The 15034-nt window shown below is 36.2% G+C and overlaps 1 protein-coding gene across 1 annotated transcript in view; it reads left to right on the top strand.

Moving 5' to 3' along the window:
• TANC2 (tetratricopeptide repeat, ankyrin repeat and coiled-coil containing 2) overlaps window positions 1-15034 on the top strand; it is a 347897-nt gene that overhangs the window by 275074 nt on the left and 57789 nt on the right. The window contains exons 11-12 of the mRNA XM_028087521.2: window positions 1563-1794; window positions 14436-14602. Of these exons, the coding sequence (XP_027943322.1) occupies window positions 1563-1794; window positions 14436-14602 (399 nt within the window). The remainder of the gene's footprint in view (window positions 1-1562; window positions 1795-14435; window positions 14603-15034) is intronic.

Below are 15034 nucleotides of genomic sequence, written 5' to 3'. Positions count from 1 at the left end.
ATGAAGTGGATATTTGTATCCATGTGGATATAACCACTGACATTCACTGTTCATTGGGAGGACAGATCAGTTGCTGCCAGGTTTTCTCTTTGGTTCCTTACATTGTGCTCAAGATAGGTAATAAAGCAATGACCAATCTATCTAAAGAAAAGAGTGGAGATTTTTTAAATATAACTTCTCATTTCCAATTCCATATTGTGCTCACATATCATTGCTTCACTCACAAGCAATCCTGTCCTCAGCTTTCTGTGGATAGTAACATTTCCAGTATTAAATTTTTCTCTGTGTGCTTAATGAGAAGGATTTCAGGTTTAAAAAAAAATGTTTTTTAAAAAAAAGTGACATTTCTAGTATTTGTAAAAGAGCAAGAATGACCATACTTGTAGATTGGGAGTCTTTTCAAAATAGAACACTTTAGTGGATGACTGTTCTCTGAGAGATGATAGAAGAGCTGGAGTCCCAGTAGTACATCTATGAATTCTCCTAGGGTAATTTTCCCCTGCCTAAAGGCACAAAGTCAGTAGTCAAAATAGAGAATACAGAACTTCGATGATGATAATGATGGAGAAGAAGAGGAGAAGGGGGAGGTGATGATGATGATGATGATGGCAGCATCAGCTGACATCACTGTGCACCTTTTTGTGCTGAGCACCATGCCAAGTACTTTCCATACATTCAAGCTGAATCTCCCCTGCCAATTTCATGTTATCTCCTCAGTCACTTCACTTTCGTGAGTAGTACTGAGCCAGCAGAGTGCTGTAGATTAAAATCACCCTCTGCACTTACCCTTGAGGCAAAGAGAACAACCAGAAGGTATGGCGTGAGCTCTGTGCACATTCAAACAAACAAACAAACAAACAAACAAACAACCCAGAGGTTAAAACCAGGTTCCCCCCAGACAGCCCAGATGGATGGATGATATTAAGACTCACACATTTTCCAAGTTCTTTGAATTTAAGACCTGCAGCTAACAAAAATCTCAGTCATTTCCTTTTTCCTGTCATCTAATTCTGATTGTGTCTGGGTGCTAGAAAATACTAATGATAATTCTTAAATCTGAATTATTTTTTATAAAGCTATTTACAACAACATTAATTTTTAAAAGTAAGGAGTTAATAAGTATATGTGTTTATTGAGATTAACAAGGTCTTTCTGGGATCATTTTATTCCTAATGCTTTATTACAAGATTGGACTTTTTCCTGTACTATTTCATGCTGAATAAATATTAGAGAGATAAATGTAAATCTTTATTCTCAGACTTGTTTCCTATTTCTTATAATCTAAAACCCAAATTCTACAAAGGAATGTTATAATCCAAAACTCAATTTGCATTTATAAATTTTAATTGTGAATTTTGATATGTGTATACAATAGAAATATTGTATCAAATTTCTGATCTTAGATAAAGCAGGCAGTTTCTGAGATAGCAGCTTTTGTTTTTACTTGAAGAAGTTGAGGAATGGGGAGATGGAAGACAATGTTAGAGAATGATCATATAGTAACCATGGCTATTGCTCTTGCTCCTGGTAAACCTGTTTGCATTCTCATCTTTCTGTTGTAGGTGGTTGCCTATCACTATTGCCAAGCAGATAATGCCTACACCTGCCTGGTCCCAGAATTTGTCCACAATGTTGCTGCCCTGCTCTGCCGCTCACCTCAGCTGACGGCCTATCGGGAGCAGCTTCTTCGGGAGCCTCACTTACAGAGCATGCTGAGCCTTCGGTCCTGTGTTCAAGACCCCATGGCCTCCTTCCGGAGGGGAGTCCTGGAGCCCCTGGAGAATCTCCACAAAGGTACAGATGGGGTGCACAGAAGGCAAAAGGTGGAAGCTTTGGAGTCCAAGTTCACCTAGAGTGTGCCATAGAAATGATTTTTATCACATTGCCAAAACCAAACGTGCCATAGCTGATGTCCCGCAGGATACGGTTAACAGAGAAAAGATTTTACTTGAGAAAAATGAAAATTCCTACAGGAACTGCTACTTCTTTCCTTCTTTCTCTCTAAAAATTCTCGTTCTCACTTCCAAATAGAATACATTTTTCCTGTACTAAAGGTAGTAGAGCTTCTAGTCTTTTCTGTAGAATTCAAAAAATCAGTAAAACCATGGCTCCAACTCCATGTTGTGGAGTTTGTATGGTTAGAAACCTCCTCATCATTATGTTTGGGTTTTGTTTTGTTTTGTTTTGTTTTACTCCACAGTCAGGTAAAATAAAATGGTATCCATGGCTGCACAACTCTGTATGTCTTAAACCTCAGCTTTCCACTAAAAACTATTTAAAAGGTATTTAAGATATTTTTAGGAAATGGGGGAAAAAATAAAATGGAATCCATCTCCCTCTCGTGCTCACACCCTTCCTCCCTCTTTCCTCTACAATTCTAGTGTCAGCTGTGGCCTACGCGCGAGCATCTCCTCCTTCACCCATGTCTACCCCATCCCCTTAACAGTGTTTGTCAGTGCTGGAAGCCAGAGAAAAGGACTTGAGTGAGCAAGAGGTTCCTGAGCAATTGTGTTTATTCCTGAGAGACTTTTACATCTTTCTTGAAGGTTTTCGAGGTACTCAGTAAGAAAAAGTGACCATAATTTCCTTTCTCTCGGCCACCGTCTTCAGTTATTTCAACCTCCATACTAGTTACTTGGATATCAGAGTTTCTCTTCTCAATTCTGATGACCTCTGTGTACCTCTACTACCGATTAGCTTCTCCGTACCCTGGACTTTTTTAAACCTTGGAATTTCTCCACAGATATTTTAAAGCATATTTTCTGTACGATCAGTCTACATCCTGCTAATTCTGCCTTCGTGATGTTTTCTCATATCCATCAGTCTCAAATTCATTCCTGCCATTGTTACCCCAAAGACCATTCAGTTGCTCATGGCATCATGTCTATATTACTACCCTTCCTGGTCTTCTCTGGGTTTTTGGTTTAATGCTTCTTTTATATCATAGCACACTTAGAAAATTATAAAAACTTGTATAGCATACTGAGCTAAAAAATCGCAACTCCCTATAGCTAGATATAACTGGCCTTGAGGTTACAGCCGTGCCAAGCCCCCAGAGCCCTGAGGGCTAAAGAGCTTCATTTTTAAGCACACCTCTAACCCATTCTTGACATACCTAGTAGGGAAACTCTGTCCCAACCTGTGCAGTCTTGTAGACTTTATGTACTGCTTTCAAATAAAGCTTCATCAAGTATCACTTTCATCACTTAATTTCCCTGTTCAGAAACCTGACTCCCTATTGCTACTGAATTAACTTCCAGCTTCTTAGTCTAGCGTATAAGGTACTTGATGGCATGGGTCCAACCTACTTTCCAGCCTCCCTATATACTTTTACCTATATGAACCTTGTGTTTACATGTAAAATACTCACTAGTTCTTAAACACTCACTTACGTGTTCCTGCCTCCATACATTTGCTCACTGTTCCATTTCTTGTTATGCCTTCTGCTTACATCTCTATCAGAATTCTACCCATCTTTCAATAACCAGCTTAAATGCCACCTCATTCATAAAAGCCTGCTGATCCCCCTGCCACCCTCTAGTAAGATACAGTATTCTTCCAAATTGATATTAGGTTGTTTTTTTTTTACAATTTTTAATTTAGAGTATTTAACACATTATTAAATGCATAATAAGATTTAAAATTTTATTACTAACATTTATTGAACTCTATGTCAGATACTACAGATACTATACTTCGTGCTTTATAAGAATTAGTTATTTCTGTACCTGTCCTATCCTTTTGACTAAATTGTATGCTACTGAAGTTAGGAACGTTTTCTCATTCATCTTCTATCCTTCATATTGGTTACCCCACCTTGAACACAGGAGGCATTTCAGGAAATAAAGTTTGAACAAGTAAGCGAACATTGAAACTGCTCACATACTGGGTGCCTTGAAGGAAGGACAGTGATACAAGGATTTACATCTTACGACTCATTCAAGGCGAATATCCAAATGCTTGCAGATTCAGCTCTAGATTGTCAGCCATGACTCATGTGTTTCAGTTTTGCTTTAGATACACCTGCTGCTCATGTAGGTCTCCATAAGCAGCTTTAGATATCCTTACTGGTAAATATTATTCTAAGTGAATTTAATTATTCCACCTGATTCCCACGTTCTTACTTTAAAACAAAATTCCCATGATGAGCAATAGCTGAAAACACAATTTAAAAAATAAATGAAATACTAAAAAATTATTTTATCAACCAGTAAGAAGGCAGGAAAGAAAAACAGTATTTTTTTTTTTAAATGGAACAAGTGGGAATAAAAGGCACAGCTTAGAGACTGTAGTCAGTGATATGAAAGTGTTACACGGTGACAGACGGTAGCCACACTGGTGGTGAGCATATGTAATGTATAGAGAGGTTGAACTGTGTCATAAGCCTGAAACCAATGTAGCATTGTGTGTCAGCTATACTCAAATTTAAAAAAAATTTTAATTAAAGTTAAAAAAAAGCAATATAAGAAAATAAAATGGGTGTTGTGTTCAGCTGCTAAAAAAAGAAACAGTAAGTTAAGCAGAGAAAGAAAAATACTGTATGATCTCACTTATATGTGGGATATAAAAAATCTAAAAACAAAACAAAACAACCAATCTCATAGATACAGAGAACACGTTGATGGTTGCAAGAGGTGGGAGGTGGGGTATGGGAGAAATGGAAGAAAGGGGTGAAAAGATAAAAACTTCCAGTTATAAAATTCGTAAGTCATGGAAATATACAGCATGGTGACTATAGTTAATAATACTGTATTGCATATTTGAAACTTGCTAAGAGAGTAAGTCTTAAAAGTTCTCATCACAAGAAAAGAAAGTTTATAATTTTGTAAGGTGATAGATGTTAACTAGACATGTGGCTTTCATTTCACAGTGTATACAAATATCGAATCATTATGCTGTAGAACTGAACCAAAAACACAAAATCAAATTCAATTTTTTTAAAAGCAAAATGCTATACTTAAAGTCAGTCATATCAATAATTACATTATTTTAAACGGACTGAGCATTTCTTTTAAAAGCAGAAACTACCACATCAAATAAAAAATGAGACCCAACAGTATGCTATCTACAAGAGGGTTATCTGAATACAAAGACACAGATTGAAAGTGAAAGGATAGAAAAATATATACCATAAAAAAAAAAAAGAAAAATATGTACCATGTCACCATGCAGCATAAGAAAGCTGGAGTGGGTATATTAATGTGAGGCAGAGCAGACCTCAAGATGAGAAATGTTACCAGAGGGCCATTTGATAAACATAAAAGGAGACAAATTTCTGGGAAGATAAAATGATCCTAAATGTGTATATACCTAGTAACAGAGGCTCAAATTACATGAATCATTGTCAAATCACTATGTTGTACACCTGAAACAAATACAACATTGTATATCAACCGTACTTTACTACTACATATTTTTTAAAAAGAATGAAAAATTTCAAAATAAAGTTTTTTAAGTGAAAAAAATACATGAGTCAAAAACTTATAGAACTAAAGAGATAAATAGGCAGATAATCATAGCTGGAGATTTTAACACCTCTCAATAAGTATTAGAACAAGCAGATAAAAACCAAGTGTGTAGATTTCAACAACACTGTCAGCCAACTTGATCCACTCACAATTTATAGACTACTACCCAATAACTGCAGAATATATATTCTTCTCAAGTACACAAGGACCATACTCTGGGCCATAAAACCAAGTCTGAAGGTTTCAAAATATTAAAATCTTATAGAAAATGTCATCTGAGATAATGGAACTAAATGAGAAATCGATACAAATAAAATCCCCAAATATTTAGAAATTTAACAACATACTTCTAAATAACCAATGAGACAAAGAAGAAATCGCAGAAGAAATGATAAAGTATCTCAAAATGAATAGTGTAAAATCAATGTCTAAGTTTCTGACTTAATAAACTAGAAAAAAAATGAGGAAAATAAACCCAAAGTAAGCAGAAAGAAGAGTAAAATCAAGAACAGACATCAATAAATAGAAAAAAAATTAATATTTAAAATGAATAAACCCTTCGCAAGACTGATCAAGGAAATGAGAAAAAAACTCAACATCAGATATAAAAGGGAGATGGCACTATAGTTCCTATAGACGTTAAAAGGAGAATAAGGGATTATTACAGGCATCTTTATAACATAAATTCAACAACATAAACTGGACAAATTCTCCAAAAAATACAGCTTACCGAAAGTGACTCAAGGACAAATAGAAAATCTGAATAGCCCTTATCTATTTAATTTAATTTGTAATTTAAAAGGGAAAAAAATCTTCAACCAAAAAACTCTAGGCTGAGATGGTTTCACTGATGAATTGTTTTCAACATTTAAAGAAGAAATAATATTTCTGCAAAAACAATAAAATTAAAAAGATGAAGAAATAATATCATACACATATGTCTTCAGAAAACTGGAGAAGGGAACATTTCTCAACTTGTTTTATTAGACTAGTGTTACATTGAAAACCAAATATGGTAAGGATCTCGTAAGAAAAGAAAATTACAGATCAGTATTCCTCATGACCATAATAGCAAAATCCTGAAAAAACTTAGAGCAAATCAGTTAGTCCTACTCGATCAGGAATGCAATGTTAGTTTATTCTTTTAATTTTATTTTATTTTATTATGTTATGTTATATTAGTCACCATAAAATACATCATTAGTTTTTGATGCAGTGTTCCATGATTCATTGTTTTCATATAACACCCAGTGCTCCACACAGTTCGTGCCCTCCTTAATACCCATCACCAGGCTAACCCATCCCCTCACCCCTCTCCCCTCTAAATCCCTCAGTTTGTTTCTCGGAGTCCATAGTCTCTCATGGTTCGTCTCTCCCTCCGATTCCCCCCCCTCATTTTTCCCTTCCTTCTCCTAGTGTCCTCCATGCTGTTCCTTATGTTCCACAAATAAGTGAAACCATATGATAATTGACTTTCTCTGCTTGACTTATTTCACTTAGCATAATCTCCTCCAATCCCATCCATGTTGATATAAAAGTTGGGTATTCATCCTTTTTGATGGCTGAGTAAATATTCCAGTGTATATTCGGACCACATCTTCTTCATCCATTCATCTGTTGAAGGGCATTTGAAAGTTTATCAGGGTAATTCATCATATTAACAGAATAAATGAGAAAATCTATATGTCTTTATATAAATATATATTTATGTAAAATTTTGCATACATAATCTTCTCAATAAAGGCATTAAAGCATTTGACCAAATATTACAGTTAACAATAAAAACTTTCTGCAAACTAAGAATAGAAGAAAACCTAGTCTAATAAAGGAAAACTCCAAAAAACACACAGCTAATAATGAAATGTTAAATATTTCCCCCCTAATATCAGGAATAAGACAAGAATGTTCCCTCACTCACACACTTATATTAAATATTCAGCATTCCACTGGTAGTTCCAGCTAGCACAAGAAGAAAGCAAACAAGCAAATAGTAAAGATTGAAAAGGAAGAAATAAAACTGTCTTTATTTGTAGATTATGTACCTAAAACACTCTCAGGAATCTATAAAAGAAATAATAAGCCTACTAGAACTAATAATAAATATAGAACTCCAGGCTGTAAGACCAAAATGCATATATCTATTGTATTTTTATAGTGGCAGAAAACAATTGAAAACTGAAACTTAAAAAGTAGTGTGGCAGGTTTTTTTTTTTTAAGTTTTTTTACTTATTTAAGTAATCTCTATACCCAACGTGCGGCTCGAACTCACAACCCTGAGATCAAGAGTTGCACACTCCTCCAACTGAGCCAGCCAGGTGCCCCCATAGTGTGGCAGTTTGAAAAGATGGCTGTAAATTCTTTGACATTCCTCCTACCCAGAGTTGGGGGTCTATGTCTTCTCCTCTTGAATCTTAGTAGGCTTGTGACTGCTTCAACCAGTAGAATACTATACAGTGATGCTATGTGACATCTTGAGGCTAGGTCATAAATGCATGCAGTTTCCATCTTGTTCACTGAAACACTTGCTTTTGGAGGATTGCATTGTCACGTAAAAAGTAAAGAAGTACAAAACAACGTAAGTGTTCCAGTTGACTGCCCTGATATGGGAGTTTTTGTTCCAGATGATTTCAGCACAGCCTTTTAAGTAACCCCTACCTGTCTGATGCAGCAGTAGATAACTGGAACAAACAATATTTTATGTAGCATCAAAATACTTAAGAAAAAAATTTAACAAAAGATGTATAAGACCTCCACAGTGAAAGCTACAAAACATTGCAGAGTGAAATTAAAGAACTTAGTAAATGGAAAAAATATACCATGTTTGTAGATTAGAATTTTTCCCCAAACTGGTCTGTAGATTCAACATAATCCTAATGAAGAGAAGATTAAGACACTTCACAAAAGAAGATACACAAATGTGCCTACAAGCACATGAAAAAGTGTTTAACATTATTAGTCATCAGGAAAATGCAAATTAAAATCAAAATGAGACACCAATTTACTCCCACTAGAATAGTTAAAATTTTTTAGGTCAAACATCAAATGTCAGTGACAGTGATAAGCAACTGGAACTCTCTCACATTGCTGTGGGAGTATAAAATGGTACAACTACTTTGGAAAACTATTTGGCAGTTCCTTATAAAGTTAAATATAAATCTCCTTTATGACCAAGAAATTCTGTGCCTATGTATTTACCCAAAAGAAATGAAAACATATGTCTACAAAAAGACTTATACGAGAATGTTCATAGCAGCTTTATTCACGGTAGTTAAAAACTGGATACAACCCAAATGTCCATCAACAGAAGAATGGATAAACAAATTGTAGTATATTCACTCAATGGAATACTTCATAATATTAAAAGGAAATAAACTAATAGTATGCTCAACAAAGTAGATGAATCTCAAAATTATGTTAAGCAAAAGAAGCAAATGTATATAGTCTATGGTGATAGAAGAGTGATTGCCTATTGATGATTGGGAGGGAATCTAAGGGAAAGTTCTGGAATGATGGAAATGTTTTATAGTTTGATTGGGATGTTAGTTACATGAGTATATATACATATTTGTCAAAACTGATCAAAGTGTACCGTTAAGATCTTCACAATTAACTGTAAGTAAATTTTATTGCAATAATTTTTAAGATAGAGAATTTTTAAAGGTCGATGAAGCTTTCTTTCCAGGAAAGTTCAGTGGAAAACATTTTCAGTTTAGATTCAGAAGCTAGATTGCAAATTGTACATTTTTCTTTTAAAAAATGAAAGTGCTAGATTGCAAATTATACATTTTTCTTTTAAAAAAAATGAAAGTGCCTGGGTGGCTCAGTTAAGTGTCTGCCTTTGACTCAGGTCGTGATCCCAGGGTCCTGGGATTGAGCCCGCATTGGATTCCCTGCTCAGAGGGGAGCCTGCTTCTCCCTCTCCCCCTGCTCGTGCCCTTTCTCTCTTTTTCTCTCTCTCTCTTTCTTGCTCACTCAAATAAATAAAATCTTTTTTTTAAAAATGAAAGTCAAGGGGCACCTGGGTGGCTCAGTTGGTTAAGCGACTGCCTTTGGCTCAGGTCATGATCCCGGGGTTCTGGGATCGAGCCCCACATCGGGCTCCCTGCTCTGCGGGAGGCCTGCTTCCCCCTCTCCCGCTCCCACTGCTTGTGTTCCTGCTCTCGCTGTGTGTGTATCTCTCGCTCTGTCAATTAAATAAATGGAATCTTTAAAAAAAAAAATGAAAATATTTTCAAAATACTTTAAGGTTCTACAAGTGTGGTGGCTAAAACATACACAGGGGTGCCTGGGTGGCACAGTTGTTTCAGCATCCCACTCCTGATTTTGGCTCAGGTCATGATCTCAGGGTCATGAAATTGAGCCCCACATCAGGCTCTGCACTGGGCGTGGAGCCATCTTAAGATTCTCTCTCTCTTCTTTCCCTCTCCCTCTGCCCTACTCCGCACATGCAGGTGCATGCTCTCTCTCGAAAAAAAAAAATTTTTTTTAAATAGTAAAACACATACATACAAAACAAATGAAAAAGTTTTGAAGTTTCCTGGTGAGCTTTTGCTTCAGCCACCAATATGCAATGAAAGGAGATACTAATTTATTACCACAACTAAAAGGAAGGTAATTCACATGTACAGCTTTTCTGAACAAAAATGTCTGTTATGAGCCTTACTTTCACTTTTGATAATTTTTTTTTCCACTTTTGATAATTCTTATACAGTATACTAGTAATAAAATCCCATGCAGTAGGATTTAGTTCTGACTATGGTACTAGCTACCATCTCTTCTCTTTTAGTCTCTGTAATTCTTATTTCTCTCAGGGGCAGAGTGTCATAATGGGGCTGCTAAGCAAGTCAGTTCCAGCATTTAAGTGTACATATAAGCGAGGGCAGTAGGGAATCCCTGGGGAATACAGTTTTACAAGGGAATAAAAACAAAGGTTAAAGGGTTTAGAAACTTTTCCAGGGACTTGTCAGCTAGAACAATGGCTCCTAAGCACCAGTCCATCTGAAGTTTTCATTAGTCCCATTACAAAATAAGAAAAGAGAAACAGCCTAGAATTTGTCTTTCCTATTTTTTTTAATATTAAAATATTTTTATTCTATGAACTAATGGTGGTAGTAGATGGTAGTTGCGCTTTAAATGTTCTTACATGGCAGGGTGCCTGGCAGTAGAGCATGTGACTCATGATCCTTGGGGTTGTGAGTTCAAGCCCCACGTTGGGTGTAAAGCCTACTTTAAAAAAAAGAAGAAGAAGAAGTAGCAGTCCTTTGTTGGTCCCCAATTTTTTTTTTAAATTTTCATTTGTCTGTAAAATCTTTTAAAGCTACTGATGATAGAGTAGGTATTTAACCTGCAGAAGTTTGGAAATGAACATGCAGAAGCATTCTTGTAAGGCTAGTTGCATTTGAGAGGTGAAATCTAAAGATCATTAAGGCCTCATCTCTTAAATTTATAACTGAGATATCTTGCCATTTAGCAAAGGAAAAGGAAATTTTTTAGGAATACTCTCGTTTTACAATATTAATACCATTTGGAAATCCTTTACATTTATTCTTCTGAATCCTAAAAAAGGTAACCTTAGATAAACATGATGTCCTTATTTCTTAAGAGATGAAATTTTTTATTATTATGTTAATCACCATACATCACATCATTAGTTTTTCATGTAGTGTTCCATGATTCATTGTTTGCGTATAACACCCAGTGCTCCATGCAGAACGTACCCTCCTTAATACCCACCACCTGGCCAACCCATCCCTCCCACCCCCCCTCCCCTCTAGAACCCTCAGTTTGTTTTTCAGAGTCCATTGTCTCTCATGGTTCATCTCCCCCTCTGATTTCCTCCCCCCTTCATTCTTCCCCTCCTGCTATCTTCTTTTTTTTTTTTTAACATATAATGTATTATTTGTTTCAGAGGTACAGATCTGTGATTCAACAGTCTTGCACAATTCACAGTGCTCACCATAGCACATACCCTCCCCAATGTCTGTCCCCCAGCCACCCCATCCCTCCCACCCCCTACCACTCCAGCAACCCTCAGTTTGTTTCCTGAGGTTAAGAATTCCTCATATCAGTGAGGTCGTATGATACATGTCTCTCTCTGATTGACTTATTTTGCTCAGCATAATACCCTCCAGTTCTGTCCACATCGTTGCAAATGGCAAGATTTCATTCCTTTTGATGGCTGCATAATATTCCTGCGTGTGTGTGTGTGTGTGTGTGTGTGTGTGTGTGTGTGTGTGTGTGTGTGTCTTCTTTATCCATTCATCTGTCAATGGACATCTTGGCTCTTTCCACAGTTTGGCTATTGTGGACATTGCTGCTATAAACATCGGGGTGCATGTACCCCTTCAGATCCCTACATTTGTATCTTTGGGGTAAATACCTAGTAGTGCAATTGCTGGATCGTATGGTAGCTCTATTTTCAACTTTTTGAGGAACCTCCATACCATTTTCCAGAGTGGCTGCACCAGCTTGCATTCCCACCAGCAGTGTAGGAGGGTTCCCCTTTCTCCGCATCCCCGCCAACAACAGATGAAATATTTTTGATACTTCCTTCATATCACCTGTATTAATAGGTGACTTCTAAGTAACTTCTTCAAGGAAGCAAATCTCCAAAAAAAGGAAAAAATAGCCAAGATTGAGAACAATATAATTATCTTAAGTGGGACATATTTCCTTTTTTTAAAAAAAAGAAATGATATATTGTCTACTTTACTCTTGGCAAGAATAATATAATCTGGGAATTTATGCAAATGAAAATTTTATTTTATCAGCAATTGAATTATTTCATTCATTAAAATGTCTAGATAATTTAGAGCATGTTCTTGATCTTTATGCTTAAGAATGTGTTTGAAATGTTTTTCCCAAAGAAAATCCCAGCAGATGCATTATCACCAGACTTTTTCTCCATTGGAAGATCCTGGCTTTTTGATGAAGGAGTCTGGGTGAAGTTAAGGGAGGTATAATTGAAGTTGGGGAGGCAGTGGTGTGTTGATAAAATTTTAACAGCCAGCTGGAGAAGGAGAGCTTGTGGTATTTGCTTGTTTCCACTGTGTAAATAAATATTCTCACCTCGGCCAATTTCAGGCTACCAGGCTGCTTAACAACTAGCTCTTAAAAATACTGCAATGGGTTCTCCTGGACCAGTACAGGATGGCTTCAGCATACCACTTGGTGGGGCAAGGTGATGGTGCCCCCACCTTTGTGGGTCAGTCCATTAGTTCCAAACAACTTTTTTCTCTTCCCTAATTCTTTGGACTTCCCTATTCTTAGGAATAATGTTTTTTCCTTAGTACTATATCATCAAGGATGTCATTTCATTAATGATCATTGTTAATAGAGCTGGAATCCATAGTTCATTTCAGAAAGTCACCAACTGAAAGTACTAGTTAAAACTCTTCATAATTTGAGAACTGACTTATAGTCCTTACAATATTGAAATTAAGTTGCTATAAATATAAAGCTTGTACTTTGGGGGGAAAATAGTAAGTTTTATTAATCATGAAAAAAATCTGCATATTTTCAAATAGAAAACCAAAATATGTATTTTTGATTGGTCTTGACTCTTTCAAAAGAGCCAATCTTGTACAGAAATCCACAGACTTTTCCTTTTGTCTCCAACTTACTCTTTTCCTCCTCAGATGTAACCTGTGTTCCATTTCAGGTATTCAGTAACTTTTTTCTTCCCCCTGCTTTCCTCCCTTAAGAACCTGTCAAGTCCTACTAACCACACTGGATTCTTAAACAACCCAGAGGTTAGGGGCACTGACACCTACAGAGACAAAAATCTGCGTACAACTTGTGACTCCCCAAAAACTTACTTTTAATAGCCTATTATTTACCTGAAGCCTTACCAATAATATAGTCAATTAACACATATTCTCTATGGTGTATGTATTATGTAATGTATTCTTACAATAAAGTAAGCTAGAGAAAAAAGTTACTCAGAAAATCATAAGAGAAAATACATTTACAGTACTGTACTGTATTTCTCTAAAAAAATCTACATGTAAGTGGACCCATGCGATTCAAAGCCATATTGTTCAAGGGTCAAATGTAGTGACTTTTACTTCTTACTTGAAATTCATTTGTACTAAAGTGTGCATTCAACCTGAGGGTTTTTTAATCTCTAATTTGTTCACTGTGGTTCAAGAATCACTAAGCATTTAACGAGAGTGGAAGCCTGAAAACCCACCAAGCCTTTTTCTACAGCTTCGCCCTAAAGATAAACGGATTTTGTCAAGTTAGGAGATTATTATAGAGTTCAGGAGGGAACTAAACACAAAAGTGGCAGGCATTTGTCTTTCCCATTGACTTCTTCCTCCTGGGAAGATCACACAAGTGTCTGGTCCCATTGAAGCTGCATTAGGTATAGTCTAAGAAGCTGCTAGTTCTGTAAGATCTTGGGATCCAACCTGCCTAGTGACCTCTCTCTATTGGCTGGGATTCCTTTTCTCTGTTCCACACCCTTCTCTCCCACTACACATTCACATCAAGTCATATATACTGTTTTGGACTTCACATTAAACCTTTTTGGTGGGGGCGCCGGGGGGGGTGGTTCCCAAAGGAACATGTGACTCTGTTTTCTTAAATGCTATCAGATAGAAAAAACCAACACATTCTTTTCAGCATTTTCAAGTATGGGAGAAAAATGAATTTCCATGTGCAAATTTTCACAAATGTCATGGTCAGGCTGTCTCACACATGATAACATGGGGGAGATGATGATGATACATACACTTCATATATTACATGTGTAACAAAACTTTCACCCCTGGTAAAAACAAAATGAATTCACTAGATGAATTATTCTTTGTCTTTATAATAAATTATGTACCCTGAGCATTTAGTAAACACATAAGAGATCTTCTCTAATTTTTTTTTCCCCAAACAGATACGTGATCAAGGACCCAAAAAGAACTCAGTTATCCACTTGGTAATTATTAAGTAATCTGTTTCTTTCTGTCTCAGAGAGAAAAATCCCAGATGAAGATTTCATCATCCTAATTGATGGATTAAATGAAGCAGAATTTCACAAACCGGATTATGGGGACACAATTGTTTCATTTCTGAGTAAAATGATTGGAAAATTTCCTTCTTGGCTCAAACTAATTGTAACAGTTAGGACCAGTTTACAGGTATGTGTTTGTTTGCTTTGGGACCATATATTATTTCTCTTGGAGAGTGCTTAAACAGAAAAAGTTCTAGATCCTTGTTCCTTAGTGATGAGTTTTTTTAAACCTCTACCATGTCTTCGAGCACTAGCAAGAATAATTCCCAAAGAGTATATTTTGAGAGTGAGAGATCAGATGATCTAAGTCCAGTCTCTGTGTATGACTGTCTTAGTTCAGATTCCCATTTCCATTGCTCTGGTTTTGATAAAGTGTCCCTCAAAATAACATGAAAAGAAGGTCCATTTTTCTAGACTTTGTCCTGAGCACAGCAATGCAAATTATATCCCTAACACTCTAATTTGCTGTTTGAGTTTTGTTTTACTTTTTTTTTATCATGTAATGCCATGTAAAACCCAGTTCTGTCTGCCATTTAGAGTCGGATTTCTCCTTCCCCCC

Source organism: Eumetopias jubatus, unplaced genomic scaffold, assembly GCF_037043125.1.
Source record: "Eumetopias jubatus isolate StellerSeaLion01/CBP00866 unplaced genomic scaffold, mEumJub1_p1.0 scaffold_10, whole genome shotgun sequence".
In the NCBI taxonomy this organism is placed as follows: Eukaryota; Metazoa; Chordata; class Mammalia; order Carnivora; family Otariidae; genus Eumetopias; species Eumetopias jubatus.
Note: the sequence above shows the minus strand (reverse complement) of the source record. Positions and strands in the feature narration are given on the sequence as shown.